Genomic DNA, 17,849 nt, shown 5'->3' with positions numbered 1-17,849 from the left:
GTTGAGTCTCAGTTTTTTAATGGTGTAAAATAACCACATGGTAACTTTAAAGGCATCCTGTGTTATACAATAAGAGCATAACTAACACAAAAATAGAGCTCTTCTTATGCTAAAAATGTCCAATTACAGAATGTACAATACATTACACAACTCATACAGCAGTGCAAATGTACCATAACAACAAACATGACACTGCAAATTGACCAATGATAGTGCTTTTGCTGATTTAAATACACAATGACAGAAATACAGTTTAAAACATCTCAGTAACCATCAACATTGGTACAGCATGATAATGACTGGCAGCTTCTAGTCAGTTTCAACCACACATTAAAATCATTCTAACAAGACAGCAGCAACTTACAATAAAATCTACTTCTCCCAAGAGAGCCGTAAGAACTACAAAAAGACTTAAAAAGTGCAACTCTGCATCCTCTCTCTCTCTCGACCTCTCAGATTGTTCAAAAGGAATAAGGGCTGTGGGAATGTCAGCTGGAAATCCGGAATTTCTGATGAGATAAAACCCTTTTTAAACTGCCTTGTGTCAAGCTGCTTTGGGCACTTTTAAGTTTACACAGTTGTTTGAGAGTGAAAACCATCCACCTGCGCTACAAACACTCGTCTATTCAATATGAGTGACTATTCATCTCTACTGTGATAATGGAACGTCAGTGGAGACAAACTCATCCCTCCTAGAGGAGAAAGGGGGACCTCCCAAATCTGCTGTCTGAGTCAGGACCTCGCTGCTTCAATCTGTCCCCGGTCACAGGCGTCACCTCTGGTCAGGTGGTTTTATTGGTTGCAGTAGCTGACAGGTGGGGATTTGAGTGTTGGCAGCGCAGCACGGCATCATGGACGGTGGGGAACACCATCTCTGGAGTCATGATACCGGTGAAAAACTGTAGGGCGTCCAGTTCAGACAGCAGGCTTCCTGGTAGATCAAAGCAGTGCAGATATCAGTCAGACCACATGCAAACCGTGCTCTCATACTCCAGTATTTAACTGAAGCCATTTTTATTTCAGTCTTTGACGTTCTGATGGCTGAAACTGTTTTAGAGAGGTGTTGATTCATATTAATGGGCATTTTGGAGTCTATTTGGAAAATAAAAGATATTAAGATATGACAAAAGAAATTATTGACATTCAAGACATTGTTGATCCCCGTCATACCTCTTCGATGTCATTATACTGCAAACGATGCTGTGCAAGTCTTAACTTGAAGCACAAGTGAAAGACAAAGGTTTCCATGTCAGAGTATCCTTTTTAATCTGGGTAAAGCATCTTAACTAGGCTCCTCTTAATTATACAAAATTATTACAGGTTAGTCTGCGTTTTAAAAAGGGAAGTGCATATAAATATGGCCGGTGACAGTTTGTACATTTCCGCATTTAATAAGTTACAACAGCAGTTAATGCAGTTAAGCTTTAAACAAATTCAGAGAAAAGTCATTATGATTACTTACTGCTGCAGCCGGCTAGCACCACTTGCACGTCCACAGCTGCATATTCCTTAATAACCTGCAGAGACACATGCTGACTCAGTCACTGAGGTCGAACCAAGTGTTCCTGTCAGGAGCTGTGTTTCCATCCAAATGCATCCCACATTTAATGTGATTTCATGTAGGTTATAGGTTATCAACAAGTTCATTCCAACAATCACAGGCCCAGAGTCACATGATACAAAATACATGGAAACTCAAAAAAATTACACAAACACACACACTAAAAAACAAGCAAATCTCCTCATTCATACCATTGGGAATGAGGGTATTAAGGTTGTCTATCAAATACACCCCCCTTTGGAGAAGGATTCTGAGCGCCAGTCGTAGCTCAAATGGTGAAAACCAAAAACACAGGATGTCTGCTATGACATAATAATATGAAGTGAGGAAGGCTCTATCAGATCTGTGTGCAGCGATCATGGATGTATTATAGAACCATGACAGTAATGAGGAGACTGTCTGAGTGGAAACTGCTCATCAATCATGTGAGTTAAATGTTCCCTACATCAGAGCTTATTCGGAATTTTGCCGTTTCCATCAACCTTTTCTAAGCAATACTTATAAATGATGATTTATATAATAAAAATACATAAATGGAAACACAGCTATTGTAGCAGCAACGGAATGAAATGAACCTGTTTGATGGCTTTTGCTCCCACGGAGTCGATGAAGTTGGCAGCTGTCCAGTCCAGGATGATGGAGTGAACAGTGCTGAGAGGTTCCAGGAAGACGGCCTCCTCTAAGTCGGACTCGCTGTGTCTGTCCCCCAACTGGCCGTTCGTCTGCTCCTCCGCCACGTGGTTAATGGACAAAACCTCATGGGTCACTGACTGCTCCTTGTACTGGAACCAGAGAAAACTGTTTTTTTACAAGGTGTTTCAGGGTGGTATGTGTAAGCTTTGCGTACATCTATCTAGTGACCAAGACTTAAAATGTCTCTTTTCCTTTTACTGTTACTGTTAATAGAAGTGAGCTAGGGCCTACGAGACCCTTTAAAACCCCCCGAGGGATCAGTCACCCCTTGCTACCGACCGTACATCAGCATGGGAAACAGGTTTTCAATCCCTCCAGGATTTACTCAAGCCCCTACGTGACAGACACATATCAGCATGCTGCATATTTACACTGTCAACAAAGCGGACTGTGTAAGTACGCAACAAGCAAGCAGGGGGAGAAGAAAGACTCACCTTAGCACAGATCTTCCGTGGAGAGTTGTGGCTGCCGTTTGCCTTCTTTTTCTGTTTCTGTATAGCTTTCCGGGCAGATTGTAAACGCTCAGGGTTCACTCCCGTCTGTGAACACATCATTAATGGTAGCCTGTCAGTGAAACAGTATTTAATGTCCTTTTCACCATCTCTGTTCTAGCACTTTATTCTGTCTATGCTTATATGGTTAACATGTTTTGAGACTGTTTTAAAACTTCCAGTTTAACACATTTCCAACTCAGTACCATGACTGATGGCTGCAAAGTAAATGTAATGTAAATGTAACTAATGATGATTTGTACAAACATCCACCCTAACAGAAAGGGAGTGATGCAATCATGCTTCAAACAAACTCATTCTAATTTCCTGCATGACTATTACCAACTGCTACTCTTCATGTCCAGCCTGACAGATTCCTTGAAACCGCAGAGGAATCAGTAACAAAAGCTCCCTAAAACCAATGACCATCATCTGGCATCTTTAAATATCCAAATTGTTCTGTTAAATAGTTGATTACTGACAAATTATCTTTTAAGCTAATGGTATCACTGTGTCTTTTAACTTTGATTTTTGAGGTGAAAGAAAGGAACATGCATAGATAAAGACAGGACAAGTTTTATTTAACAGTAACCTATTTACCACACAGATCTGAGATTCTAACTGTTGGCCAGAAAGCAACATTCCTTCTGCATTTTCATTTTCCCAAAATGTCCAACTATATTCAACATATTTTTGTTTGGTAGGAAGTTAATTAAATGTTTTAGTCCACATGAATACAATGTTTTCTGGTTACAACTGCTTTTTTAAGTCAAAAATGTTAATTTAAGTTTATAGTTTATACTACTTATTTTTCAGGTTTGACTCTTTATTTCAGGATACCCATTTTATTTTGTTGCATCTTTTATCCTATATAGGTATGGTTTCTCAATAACCAGCATGTTCTCATCTAATGTCATCATACCTCATACCTGAGAAAAGCAGACATTTGTGTCTGGGGGTTTATAAAGTGCTAACAGAAGAATTCAATATTTGAGGAACTGGGATTAAGGACAGCGGCAGATACATTTCAGTTGAAGAACTGAGTAATCCAGATTTTTGTCAAATCATCAAAAATCAGAACTGTTGAGCTGTTTCCACATACCTTTACACATATGTATGATTACTCATGTCTCTGTGGAACCGTAGCGTCAGTGTTTGTCACCTTTAAATTTCACTGCACAACCTCACTGAAACCCGCTCAACTCTATGAATAAAAGGGGTTTCTAATATTCCTCTCCTCCATAGATGTAAAGAGAGACACACACACACACACACACAGACATAGTGGCTAGGATTACCTTCTCCTTGAGGGCATTCACATAAAGGTCACTGTTAGCAAAGTAGATTGAAGAGTTAGAGTGGAAAATCTTAATCCCCTCGTATTCAGCCGCCTGGGAACAAAAACACCAACCAGAGTTCAGACCCACAGACTCAGTGTGACAGTTTTTAGCCTGGGTTCATGTGCTAATGTTTTCTCTGCTGACAGACTCACCTCTTCATAGTCGCCCACATCACAGTAAAGCCCCGTGCCGGGAACATGGCCCAGGACGCCACTTTTGGGGCTGAAAGATATGGAGAAAGGTCAGAAACACTAAGCACCTTTTATATTATTATAATTCTGTTTTCAAGCCTGGAGCACCATCCAAACCCGCTCATACAAATGTGTTTACTATTTACTCAGAGAAGATAGTGAATAATGATATGACGGTAACAAAAATAAAGACACATTTGGACAAGCAGCTCATTATCAGTACCTCTGTGTTCTGTAGATGACTGTCAGGATGGCGAATGCCAAGGCCACCAGAAGGCCGTAATCCAGGCCCAGCAGCACAGACGCTACGAAGGCTACCAGCCAGATGGCCTGAGAGAGCAAGAGAAAGAAACTGAAATATACCCACATGATGTATTACAGCCAGGCAATGCAAACAGCTATACCCTATTTTCCTGATCGCCCTTTATTGTTAGATGCCTTCTGAAACTTGCAATCGAGAACTCAAACTACTGTAACTACTCTTTTTCCACACTGTTCAGACTCAGAGTTAACAAAAAAGTTGCATTGATGCTGAAAACCTGCGTAGGCCTACTTTCTCTCCACACAGAAAATTAATCAGGTATCAATAAAGAATCTGAGAGATAAGCACAATTGATAATAGCGTTGGTATCCATAAAATCTTATCAATTCCCATCCCTACTTGCGTCACAAGCTAACACTGTTTCACACACACAAAAGAAATATTCAGATACGATACAAGGACAAAAAACTGAGGTTTAAGGTCTAATCTATGAAACAGAAAAATAAAGCAGTTTATCCTGTTTATGCTGTACAGCAGAGGTCACACAACTGAACATTCTTTATCCAAAACAAAAAATAAACCTGTCTATCTCTCCACCATGCAGAGGTGGACAAGTCCAATATAACACACACGCACTTTCACACACTCACAGTTATCAACCTATCGTACGTACACTATGTAGTTATCGCCTGTCACAATTTCGACTTATCGTTGAAGAATATCACCAACATGATGCCAGAATAAACAGCAGGGTTTTCCCTAACATTACTATATGTTGAGGAAGGAATGATTCAATAATGGTTATTGGGGCTGTCCAGTTTAACTCCACATACTGTTGTGTTGATGTAGCTTATTGTCAAAACGTTCGCTTTCTTCCAAGTCGACTATTAAACTAACAGCTCCACCAAAAACGTCACCGCGGTGGGTCCGTTTTAATTGGACAACGTTCAACTTGTCAGTTCTCAGCTCAACGTCCTGATATCAAACATCTGGAAACATTAAAACGGTAAGCAAGTCACTAATATAATACAAATTGGAAATAGTCTATAGATGTAGTCATAGATGGAATGATGTTAAAGTAAATAGTTGTGTTATAGTACACGGAAAAGTTAAGGTTTTAATGAATTAGGCTACACACACGCACGAAGGCCACAAGGCCGAAACGTTGTGGGGGTGTTCGGACAGACCCACTGCTATAAAAAATCCTAGAGGAAACACTGAAAAGACAATATTGTTTTTCACAATTACATCTGAGACAATATATCGTCCAACAAAAGTAGTTATTGTGACAGGCAGCGCTGCACCTAAAAAGGCACAATGTAAGTGAAATCCATTGGGACTGGGTAACTTGTGGGGGAAAAACACTTGTCCAAATGCCCTCTGCTTTTAAGAACAGGCGCAGTCTCTAACATTATCAAGACCCATTCAAGTCATTGCCCTTTTGTGTTGTGTTGTTGTTGATGTTCTGACTAAAGACACAGCATGTGTTGCTCATGGTAACAGACTATTTTGAAAGAAAAGCTGTTTAAAGTTTAAATCAGACCCATCCAAAAAGCACAGTGGTTTTAATGTGGAGTTTGATATGACAGACTTACCAGTTCGATCCTGCTGGTCCTCCACAGAAGGGGAATGTCTCTGAACTGTTTGAACATCCCCAACAGGTTCACCATGATGATGGCAGCCAGCGCCGTCTGGGAAACAGAACAGAGGATAATACAACATGAGAACAAAGTGAAACACATTAGAAAAGACTCCTGATCTCATTAGGTGTAACATGAAGCATTGAGTAGTTTTAATGACTTCATTTCTGTATCAGTGGAGCAGTCAGCCACTGTTTGTTCAACAGACTGAGAAGAAAATAAAAGCGTCTGCAGATTCGACTGTGACGCCGAGCTGCCAGACAGGAAGCTGGGAGCTCTGCGTCATCAGTTTCACCCACCTGAGGGAGAGGCTGGAAGACAAAACCGATGGCCACCACCACCAGTAGCACCACGAGAGACGAAAGCAGCCCGGCGATCTGAACACACACACAAACCGCGATAACTGTGTCAACATCATCTCTCTAATTATGGTTTTACAACACCAATTTAGTCCAGTGAGATAGTGTAATCACTCCTGTAGTGTGTGTTACCTGCGTTTTCCCACCAGTGCTCTCCTGCACCAGGCTCCTTGACATGGAGCAGGTGATGGCGAAGGTTTGGAAGAAGGAGCTGAAGAAGTTACACAGGCCGAGGGCAATCAGCTCCTAAAACACACACGTTTGATCTCAGATGTTGACATAAACTACAATGAATTCCAGACAGGATCACTTACAACATGAAGCACAGATAGTTCAATTACGCTTGGCTCAAGTTACAGTGGCTTCTCATTTCCTGACAGTTAAGTGTGACAGACGTGATTTACCATACCAAATCACATATTGTTACAAGCAGCATATTCATTGAAACAATGTCTGTTTTTATATAGCCTAGCCCCTGCTTGTGAGTCCATGTGACTTGTGTTCACATGCTCCTGTATCCTTGTAATTTGGCAGCGTGAACTAAAACAAACCAAACACGGTGCTTTGTTTCCACTGTGGCTCAGACCAAACAACTCAGTACGTTTACGTGCACTGTGGTAACTTGGTTACTGTAAATCCATGTACACATGCAGCAGGTCAGTGATCAGATTTCCCCTCTACAGTCAACCTTATTTCAGAAGCACTTACTTATTTTTACCTTTTTAGTGATCTAAGTGTGTTTTGTAGCAGACAGACAGAGCACAGCCTTTCCCTACAGAATGCATTTCAATTTTAGCAGTGGAAACTGTCTTCTATATCCCATTCCTGGACAATCCCTACCTCAATTACAGAAAAGAAACCAGGTTTTTCTTGTAACCGGGTTACTAAGGTGCATGTAAACTTATTGTTAGGTTAGCGTGCTGGGCCCTTGTTAAGAGTTTATTGTGCCAGGATCTTTGGCTCGTCAGCAGCTCCTCAGATGTCCAGACTCACCTGGTTGCCGTCCACGCTGTAGCTGTACTTCAGGGCAAAGGTTTTGGCAAGTGAGATGCCCATTGAGAATCCCACAATTGCTACAGCGAAGGAGTCCGTGACCAATCTGGGTAACAGAGAGAAATCTGGGACGGCAGGAGGGAGAAGCCTGAGAACACGTAAGATAACAATTGTAGTGCACCCAGAACAAGCCTAAAAACACAAATTTAATACAGGCAAGCTATGAAACCAACGTTCTGTAGTACATTCAGATTTCTCAGCTGTAAAATCCCATGACTGGAACTCCAGTCGCAAATTCCCTTGACAAAAGAGAACATAACAACCTACCCTGTTGGTATCTCCCCAACCACGTCCACTTTGTAATCGCCCGATAAGGACATGCCGTAAGAGACACCAGTTGACACAATGACCACGATAATCTCTCCAGGAATGGGAACGGGCAGTTTCTTCTTAAAGCGCTCATTGAGGTCTTTGATCACGTACAGGAAGACAAGGCACGAGAGGCCCAGGATGAGAGTGGTGACATTGGTGCTGGTGATGTCAGTGAGTACTGCTTTGATGCTCTGGGGAAAGGGAAACAGGACATAGTGACCTTGTATGAAAGTTTAAGTGATCTGTGTTTTGCAATTACCAAAAACCACACATAGAAAAAAAAAGGAGTACTAGTAATACGCAAATTCTCCCAACTCCCAAATCAAGGGGTCTCCTCTTGCGCTCTTCCCACCTACAAACCCTCCAGAAGCCATTAAAACTCACATAAATAGCAGAGAGGGGCCCACTGAAGCGCGGTGTTTTCACCCCCAGCAGGTACTTTAGCTGAGAGACAACAACGTGCACGGCTGCTGCTGTAGTGAAGCCTCGCACCAGGGGTTCAGTGAGGTAGATCGCCACAAAACCAAACCTGAGAAGGCCTAAGACAAACTGAAAGAAAGGGGGAAAAAATTAAGAAGGCAAGGAATAAGAAAGAGATAAGGGGATAAGAACGAGCTACACAGTTCTGTTTCAAACAAAAACATCGTTTGGGTAAATAGTGATTTTTGAGCGTGAAGTTTTCAGCAAGCCGTATCACTGTACTTGATGCTTAACCAAACAGGCACTCTGTGGGTGCGGAAGGCAGACAGACCTAATCAACAGCAGCTTTCAGTTGCTGGCTGAGTGTGGTGGTTGTTTTTTGGAGACTAACCTGGATGATTCCCACCAGAGTCGTGAGCACAACGGCCACCTGCACCCTCCTGGTGTCACGAGCCGCCACGTCCAGGACGGCAGACGCGTTGGATCCGTTGGCAGGCAGGAAGTAAAACATGTCGTCTGGGGCCTCCCTCACTGCAACACCCCCGATCATCAGACTTATCACCGCAAAGGTGCCTGCGGATCACACACACAGCCTGCTGTTACACTTTATTATGGCTGAATCATGGAAGTGCTTCATCCATCCAGGCTTGGTTCTGTACAGTATTACGATGCCCACTTTAACTGTGGAATCATTCATCTAAACTGTGTGCGTGGGTTTGTGACTACACCCCATCATGTGCAGTAGCCCACTGAGTGAAAAAGCTATCTTTCCCAGCTCTTGAACAGCAGCCCAATTACTCCCCCTCTCTCTCTGCCAAAAGTTAAGGGATCATCATTTACACAGCAACCTATTAAAAAGACTTTGGGCAGAGGCCATTTTAGACGCAACGTCCATCTTTTATGTTGACATCCAATGTAGTAATATGCAATATTAACTAATCTGACTATTCTGTTCAAAACCTGTATGGTTTGATTTCTCAAACAATTACACTGTGAAAAAACCAACATACTGTCTTTTACATAGGTTGTAATCTAGTTTTAAAATGAGCTATACAAACAGAAAATGTATGCCCAGAAATAATAATAAAACACATTCATATAAAAGAAATACCAGTAAGGATTCAGTTGGTGATCTAGAAGCAAAGAGACTTTTCTGAAATATATTCCTTTGAATCAGGGTCAGACCTATTCAATTATATGAACTATTGATTTAATGCTAAGGTGTCCCTGAGAGACGTGACTAAACTGATGCAAAACACTAGCTATGTAGCAAGCTAATTTCCATCAATAGGTGGCTAATGTTTTGCTAACAAAAGCTGCGTACAGGAAAGGAGAAAGTTGACCGAGTTTCTGGCCGAGGCTTGCTCAACTGTTGAGAGCAAACAGCTGCACTGTTGAAGCACAGAGCAAAAAGGGTTGAGACTTAGGAAGAGTCAACTGTGGTCACATCAAAACGCCTCCTAATCTGGAATCAGATAGTTCATTGAGCTGACCCCCTGTGTGTGTGGGAGGAGACGGTTGGCAGTTTGAGCTCATCATACTGTTCTTGCCACGGACAGTGGAAAGCAACCGGGCTGTGTGTGTCTTATAGACCACCATTCATTTAGACTAGGATGAACACTAACAAACACAAGAATAACTTGCCTTAAAATATTTTGCTAAAGGGTTGATGAAGCCATGCTGACACTGGCAACAGTTTTTATTACCACCAGTGCTTAACATACAGCCTCTTGAGATAGTAAGCTGAAATATAAAGTAAGAAATTGTCAAATCTCTGTGTTTCATTGACAGATTTACTGTGACTGCTGTATAATATGTATAAATATACCACCTATATTCTTACCCAAACTGTAACCTTATAATGTACTCATTCATGTCCCATTAATGCATGTTACTAATTTCACTTCTTCCCCGGAGTTCTTGTGCTTTCTCGTCTCGATCCTGGTGGAGCCTCCTGCCATGGTCCTGCTAGATTGCCAATACTGTTGTTGCTGTGCATCTCTCTCTCTCTTTCCCTCTCCCTCTCCCTCTCTCCCTCTCCCTCTCTCCCTCCCCAACTGGTCGAGGCAGACAACCACCCACCTAGAGCCGGAGGATCTGTCCTAGGTTTCTGCCTTTTAACAGGCAGTTTTTCCTTGCCCTTGTCGCCAAGTGCTTGCTCATGGTGGTACTGTTGGGTCTCTGTAAATAATGTTTTAAAGAGTTCGGTCTAGACCTGCTCTATTTGAAAAGTGTCCTGAGATAACTTCTGTTATGAATTGGCGCTATACAAATAAAATTTAATTGAATTGAATTGAATAATGTAAGCACAGCTAGATTGTGGATTTAGGCCTATAGGATCATTTAAATGTACATCCAGCTTAGCTGTGCATTGGAACATTGTGACAAAAAAAATAAAGTCTAATCTTAATCAGTCCCCCAGACACAAAGTCTCTTATCAGTATTTGCCTTCACTGCAGGAAAGTGCAGAGCAACACCAAACCAAACACAACCGTCCCCCATCAAACGTCATATCTGAATCATTTCACCTTAGCCCCACTTATGTCCAGGCTTAGTGCTGTACAGTTTCATGATCTCCAGTGGAACTGTGGGGTCATGCACTTAAAGTGTGTGTGTATCCCTTTGAGTGAAAAGGCCATCTTGCCCAGCACTTGAACAGCAGCCCAGTTATTCCCTCTCATTCTCTGCCAGAAGTTCAGGGATCATCATTTCCACAGCAACCAGTTATCAGGCTAAAGTCTGAGGCCATTTTACAGGGAAGCCAACTTCTGTTCACTTCTGCTTAAACCTTTTGATTCAAAAGGTTGAGAGGGTTTCGTTTATTGCGCCCATTTGTCAGATGGACTTAAAGGTTAGAACTGACATTTGAGACAACCTGGTGCCCTTTCTAGGAAAGAAAGTACCTTGATGGGTGGGAGAGTTGTCAGGGGTGGGGTCACTGAAATTTCACAATCCTGCTGCTCATGTCAGTCAAGGACATGGTTCTCACAACTGAGTGAAAACGTTTCCTCCATGTGACATCTGAAAGACAACGTAATCTTTCATCTCTGGATCAGTCTGCAACTTGAGAATATTCAGACAGTTCATTGAGTCTCTCTACCAGAGCAGTGCTGTACCCCCTGTGTGTGTGGGCCAGAGACGCTTGGCAGTTTTAGCTGATCATAGTGTCCTTGGCACTGACAGTAAAGAGCAACCTGGCTGTGTGAAAAGGCCACTGACTGACAACAGCATATCCACCATTCATTTACATGATCAACTGTATGCATTTCCATTGCATTTGTTAGCATGCCCAGCTAACTAGCTTATGACTTACGAAAGTAAACAAGCAGTACTTCGAAGGCCAAGGACCACATTATATTTAATGGGGTTACGGATGATATTACAAGAGCCCAGTCTATGACACGCACGTCCACTGTGTGGTCTTGCCTCACTGTGTGGAAGTTGTGCCTTTTTTGTTTTCTTTCACAATCTACCTAAATGATTAGAGGGGCTGCTTTCAGGCATTTTTCCACGTGCACAGTAATGTCACTGCAGCAAATATCAATAATATTTAAGTAGCAAAACTAAAAACTGTACTTAGTAGTAGTAAACTCTCCAGAGGAAACAGAGAATTTATTAGGAAGCCAGCTGCTTTACTTTATTTCACTGAATGAACCTGGTCTGTGTGTGGGACTTCTTTGGATGTGTAGAATAACACAGAACATTAATTAGCATTAGATTATGATCAATCCTGTTGGCATGTTTGGTGATTTAATTATTAAGTGAAGACGATGTTGTGCCTCTTGCGTAAATGCGGACAGCGTCTCTCTTAACGGGGAGACACTTCACCCTAGTTCACCCATCTGCTATTAACCAGAATGTTTATTTTTATGACCTAGCCCGCCTGATCCACGGATTGAACACAGTGCCTGCCGTTTTAACTGCGACGCAGTCATTACTAATATTTACAGCCACTCACAACTATCTCTACAGTGCAATACAAGAACAATACTGCTTCTTTCTTTCCATGTCATCTACATAGATCATTGTCTGGTGAGAATGCTGACATTTTTCCTGGGTCTTGTTAGCTTTACCCGCAATCTGCAGGGAACATTAAAAAGTCGGAGTCATTGTTTTCAATCAACTCATGACGCTAACCTTAGCTTAAAACGCTAACTAGCAACAACATCAAAGCAGTCTGAAAACAAGGACCCATTGTTCCTAAACATTTTTAACAGGGAGGATTAGTAAGGATTTCCAGTGCTAAGTGTGCCACTGTCATTGTAAACTGCATGTATGTGCAGCACGAGAACGGAAAGCTTGATAGACATAGCAACAGTTACTAAGGGGGGCCAGGGCCAAGCCAACAGTCAGAATGCATTAACAAAACCCTTTTCCATATTTGACACACATTTCGCATTTAATACACATAATGAATGCACAATTTATACACATTTAATACACAAAAGGCAGCCTTAAACTTTCATCAGGTGTGTTTTTGCCGCCATGTTGTCTCTATTAAGTCTCCATATGGGCACCAGCCGCAGCTTGTAGTAGGACATTAATGACCCAAAAGTCTACAAGAAGCTTTCAGTTAATTTCTCACCAATGGATATGTGTCTGGATGTGCCAAAGAAGGTGTAGAGCAGAACTGGGTAGAATGAGGAGTACAGGCCATAAACTGGAGGCACAGCAGCCAGCATAGCATAGGCCAGACCTGTGGAGCAGAGGAGAGGGAGAGATGTAAATAAACTGAACAGTCCCAGAAGCCCAGTGATTGCATCACAACCTCAGGGCTGCAGAGATACCAAAACAGAAACAGTGTGAAGCTGAACGCGGCCCCTCAGGAGTCTGCAGCTGGCCCCTTACACACTGATTGGCCAAACTTGTGGCTACTGTACAAAGTCTTGAAATATATAACATTGCTCAGTCTGTAAAGGTAATGCTTTTTAGACATTGAAACATATAGATGGGTACAAAGTGTCTTTGTACTGTGTTTTTCTACCACACACCACCATACACCAACAGCTGTACTGCAGGCACCAGAACTCTACTGGAGAACAGCTCCATTCTTTCACAGGATATTCCCTCATTTGAATTAATGCTGCTGTAAAAATGGGGTCGTGTTTACTGCGTTCATTAGAAGAGTCTATATAAACCCCCCCTTTTTAAGATATTCATGACCTTGGAAGTGGAAATGTTCTGAAAGCTCCATGTTCATGAGTTAATATATTGTAGTTTTAGTCGTATAGAGAGTTTTCCTTGTAATTAGATAGATTCTTTATTGTCCTTTCAAGAAAATGTGTTGCCACAGTCTGTACATACCCTCACATAAATACATAGATACACAAGAAAGACATCTGATGCAGCACATTTACACACACAAAAATATTATACACGACTTCTCATGTCATAACAACAAGCTCATGAGTTCCATTTGAAGGCAGCGTAAGTGCAAGTCTGAAAGGGACTTTAGTCACTTTAGTGCAGCTGGGACTACAAGGGACTGACCTTGAGGGAGCTGCACAACTCCTGTGCTGAGACCTGAGACCACATCGGAAAACAGGTACTGCTTGACTGGATAGGATGGCAGCCATGTTAAAATAGGCAGGAAGCTAAAAACTGCCGCCTTGGCTTTCTCTGAAGAACACCTGTGAAAGGAGACAAGTGGAATTATCAGTTTGTGATTAAAAAAAAAACAATTCAGACTTTTTGTGCCCCATCAAAAAAAGGAATCTTTTCAGTTACAGAAAGTCTTTCCTGGAATCCATGTTGTTTTTCAGCAATGGTTCCCAGCCCCCCAAAAGGCCATACTTGGTCAGATAAAGTATGACACAACATAATCCTCTTCCTCACTAACTTGTTTCACTTGTGTTTTGTTTTCTACATTGGAAATTTTTGACTAATATGAAAACAGCCACATCTTTATCCTAACTGCAACAATTAACAGACAAATGGTTTGTAATAACTCTATTCAAATACAATCTGAATCAGTAAGGTTTGTGTAACTTAAATGTAAAACTAACGTACCGCTGCAGGGGTTCAGAGTTAGTCTACTACAGATATCATCTACCTTTGTCTGTTTGTGCACTGGGATGGAGGAAATGTGACTGCTTTAAAAAAAGTTACCCACTGTCTCACAAAAATGAGAGGACACACCCTCCAATAAACCTCATCTAACCATGTGTCATTTAATATGCAAACACTGAGCCTTTTTGCACAAATGGGGAATTTTGTAAAAAGTTTGTGATCGTGCTGAAATGAAAATCAATCAACTGAAAATTCATCATGCATGCATCAACTATTTTGACAATTGATTAATCATTTAGGTTAATTAACTCCTGCTTCTCAAATATAAGGTTTCTGTTTTATATCGTTGTTCATTAAACACAGTAAATTAGACATTTACTGACATTAAACAATTAAACAGCTCAACAAAAAAATAGAAAAAAAACTCAGCAAATTCAGTGAATGTAATCATAAGTTGGAGCCCTACAAATAACTGGCATTCACATTGATCATACTGCATAAGCATGTTCAGAAGTTATAGGTTAAACTGCTGCAGCCATTCTATGTATGCTTTATGGCTGCATATTTTCATTATTAATTATCAATGTCATTTTTTGATAAATTGATTAATCAATTGTCAGAAAATAGTGAAAACCTTCACATTTGCAAATGTTTGGCATTTAGGACTGATATTATTTGTGCAACAAACTTTGTTTATCAAATAACTTTCTTTGCTCTTTTGTTTATCTTTTTACTATTTATTGCATTTTATGAGTTACATATAAAAAGAATTATAGCTAATTGAGCCCGGTAGGGATATTTCACCTTGTGTGGACATACCCACACTGAGTCAATGATTTGTTCAGAACTTAAGCAGCACAAATCCAGAGGTAAATTCCTGGAGTCGGTCTAAGCTTACCGGAACTGTTGTGCCAGCCTCTGTCGGAGGGTTGTGGAGTTTTCTTTGCGCTTGAGGAGCTGTGACCGGACGAAGGCTTCATCATAGACCGAGCGCTCTATCCTGTACATCAGCTGCGAGCCCTCCCGAGCTGCAGCTTCTTCTTGCTCCATAGCAGGCCTGATCTTACTGAGTCAGAGTGTATGTCTCTCCGTCATTGTTGTGGCCGGTATATCTTCATTCCTTTAACTGCTCCAACTGTCTGCACTTTTTTTCTGCTCAAAGGACCAGAAGAGACAAGATAGATCATTTCAACAGTATCTGGTTTGCCTTTCGGTTCACTACTTTTACATGACGACAAGAGCGGGAGTGATGATAACCAACCAGACCATTGTGTTTGTGCATTTTTGTGCTGATAAAAGAGACTTCTGTTGGATTTGCAAGAGTACCAGCACCTTTTATCAGATTTCAAGCAAATATTTGGTCTTTGGCCAGTTTACACAACTACATGGGTTGTATCATATATGAACTATTGTTGGAACAAAGTTTGCTGTACAAAATCCTACAGTGTGGCGTAGATAGGTTCCTCTGTGTGTGTCAGAGCATTGCGGGTTCTACAGCAGAGGATCTTTTGGTGGTAGAGAACATTTCTCTCAGTCACGCAACCACATGCCCTCCTGTTTCAATATCTATGGAACCAATAACATGTATGCAAATATATGCAAATGTATTATGTTTTGAAAAAGAGTACAGGACTCCCCCCTGCTCACTCAAAGTCAGACAACAACAAAGGTGGAATAAAACGCCTGTGTATGACTTCAGAGTGAATTTACAGTAACCTTATCTCCTGTGATTGAAAGGGATTTTATTCTATATAAAAGCTGAGGATAGGCATACATTTACATACATCTTTGGAGCCATTTGATTAAGCTAAAATATTAATATTAAGTAACTATAATATAAGTAACTGAGCTGACTGATAGTACTGTAAATGATGATAAATGATGCTAAAGCAGACATTTCTATCATGTCACCTGTACAATATTGTCACAGTGACAGGGCGCTCTTAAGCGAGCATACAGTGCTGTGTGTTATCTGTATAATATCCTATTAAAGGAGGCGGCTCCACTGTTTGACTCATCTCTTCAATCAACTCTCTGACGCACAGACAGCCTCGAGCTTCTTCCCGTTTCCTCTCCTTTACGTTAGCTAGCTCACACGGTGTTAATAAAAGGACAAACAGAGACTTTATACATTTGAAATGTGTGGGGAAATAACTTACAATTTAACAGAAATATTCGGGTTCCAAGTATTAACCAGTGTCCAACTATACTACCCTCGCTGTGACAGGAGAGGAGTCTCTTCTGGCTCTCCTCAGTGAAGCTAACATGAAGATGCTAGTAAAGACAGGGCTCTTACCGCCGTACTCCTCCAGCTCCCGGGATGCTGCCGGTGAAGGAGAATGTGGACTAATAAAGGGACCTCCTCGGTTAATGTTTAACAAGGTCAGCGACGTCCTTCGAGGACAGCAGACAGCATAACCGCTTCTGATACAGCAGAGATAGGACACGTTGAGAGGATGTATTACCCTGTAGTGAAATTCCGTTTCACCTTCCGGGCTGCAAAGATGGGTGTTGACCCTCACGCATGCGCTCTCCTCTTGCACGCTTGTAGTCTTTAACGCTGCGAATATTTGAGCCATGGTTTTTATTGCCAGATTTTCAATGACTTGTTCCCACACGAATTTCAGTTGAATGTATTTTTATTTATTTATTATTTAACTATGAATCTGGCAGTGATGGGTAGAGTACTGAAAATCTACACTTAACACAAAAGCATAATTATCCTACTACCATAAAAAGGTCATAAGGAAGTAAAAGTGAGTGTTGAGAAACCTACACTGTAAAACTGTAAACAAAACAAAAGTTCATATAACTCATAAAATAGTTGGAACTGATCACATCAAAATTTTAAATAAAACTAATTCAATTTTGTAAATGAAAGAAAACATTTTTGATCAAGTACAGCCTAGCTTTAGTAATTTTAAGTGAGAATAACTTTATTTTTATTTTTTTGAACTGTGAAAAACAAATACCTAGTAAAAATATATTAATTAGCAATGTTTCAGTGACTTACAAAACTAAGTTAGTGCCACTTAAAATTACTAGTAAAAGCAGCCTGATCAAGAATCTTTTTCAACCTAAAAAATGTAGTTTCTGTTATTTAAGAATTTAGATGTAATCAGTTTAAACAATTTTTTTGAGTTAAAAGAACTTACTGGGTTACCGGTATGCTTAATCTGCAGCGAGATATTAGCATTATAAAACTTCAGACAGCTTTTCTTTTTTTCTTTTTTTTGGCAAATTGTCAAATTTAAATATACTGATACATAAAATAAATGATATATATATATTACATGATATCCATCATGTGTGAGTTTTTAATTGTAGCATAACATTCTAATTACTAAACCCCCAAACCTCAATGGTTTCTATGGCCCTGACAATGGCCGTATATACTGTCTGGACATTTGACAGTTGAGTGAGCTTGTGATGCAGTTGGCAGTGTTACTGAAAACATCTAACTAAAATCCACACTTCCACCCCATGTAAACACTGACAGAAAAGACATGTGATTTCAT

At 40.8% G+C, this 17,849-nt stretch overlaps 1 protein-coding gene across 1 annotated transcript; it reads right to left on the bottom strand.

Moving 5' to 3' along the window:
* Nucleotide 1: 1 nt before the first annotated feature.
* Nucleotides 2-16,797, bottom strand: slc26a5 (solute carrier family 26 member 5). Its single transcript, XM_051391917.1, has 18 exons — nt 16,628-16,797; nt 15,230-15,483; nt 13,813-13,952; nt 12,908-13,018; nt 8,714-8,895; nt 8,287-8,451; nt 7,858-8,093; nt 7,531-7,678; nt 6,670-6,783; nt 6,478-6,555; nt 6,134-6,229; nt 4,500-4,606; nt 4,238-4,307; nt 4,044-4,136; nt 2,689-2,793; nt 2,137-2,343; nt 1,463-1,517; nt 2-931 (listed from the first exon to the last, which is right to left on the bottom strand). The coding sequence occupies exons 2-18, from the start codon at nt 15,379-15,381 to the stop codon at nt 783-785; spliced, it is 2,208 nt and encodes a 735-aa protein (XP_051247877.1). The 5' UTR covers nt 15,382-15,483; nt 16,628-16,797; the 3' UTR covers nt 2-782.
* Between the last annotated feature and the right edge of the window lie 1,052 nt (nt 16,798-17,849).

Source organism: Dicentrarchus labrax, unplaced genomic scaffold (genome assembly GCF_905237075.1).
Source record: "Dicentrarchus labrax unplaced genomic scaffold, dlabrax2021, whole genome shotgun sequence".
NCBI lineage: Eukaryota > Metazoa > Chordata > Actinopteri > Moronidae > Dicentrarchus > Dicentrarchus labrax.
This window is presented reverse-complemented; position numbering and strand designations above follow the sequence as displayed.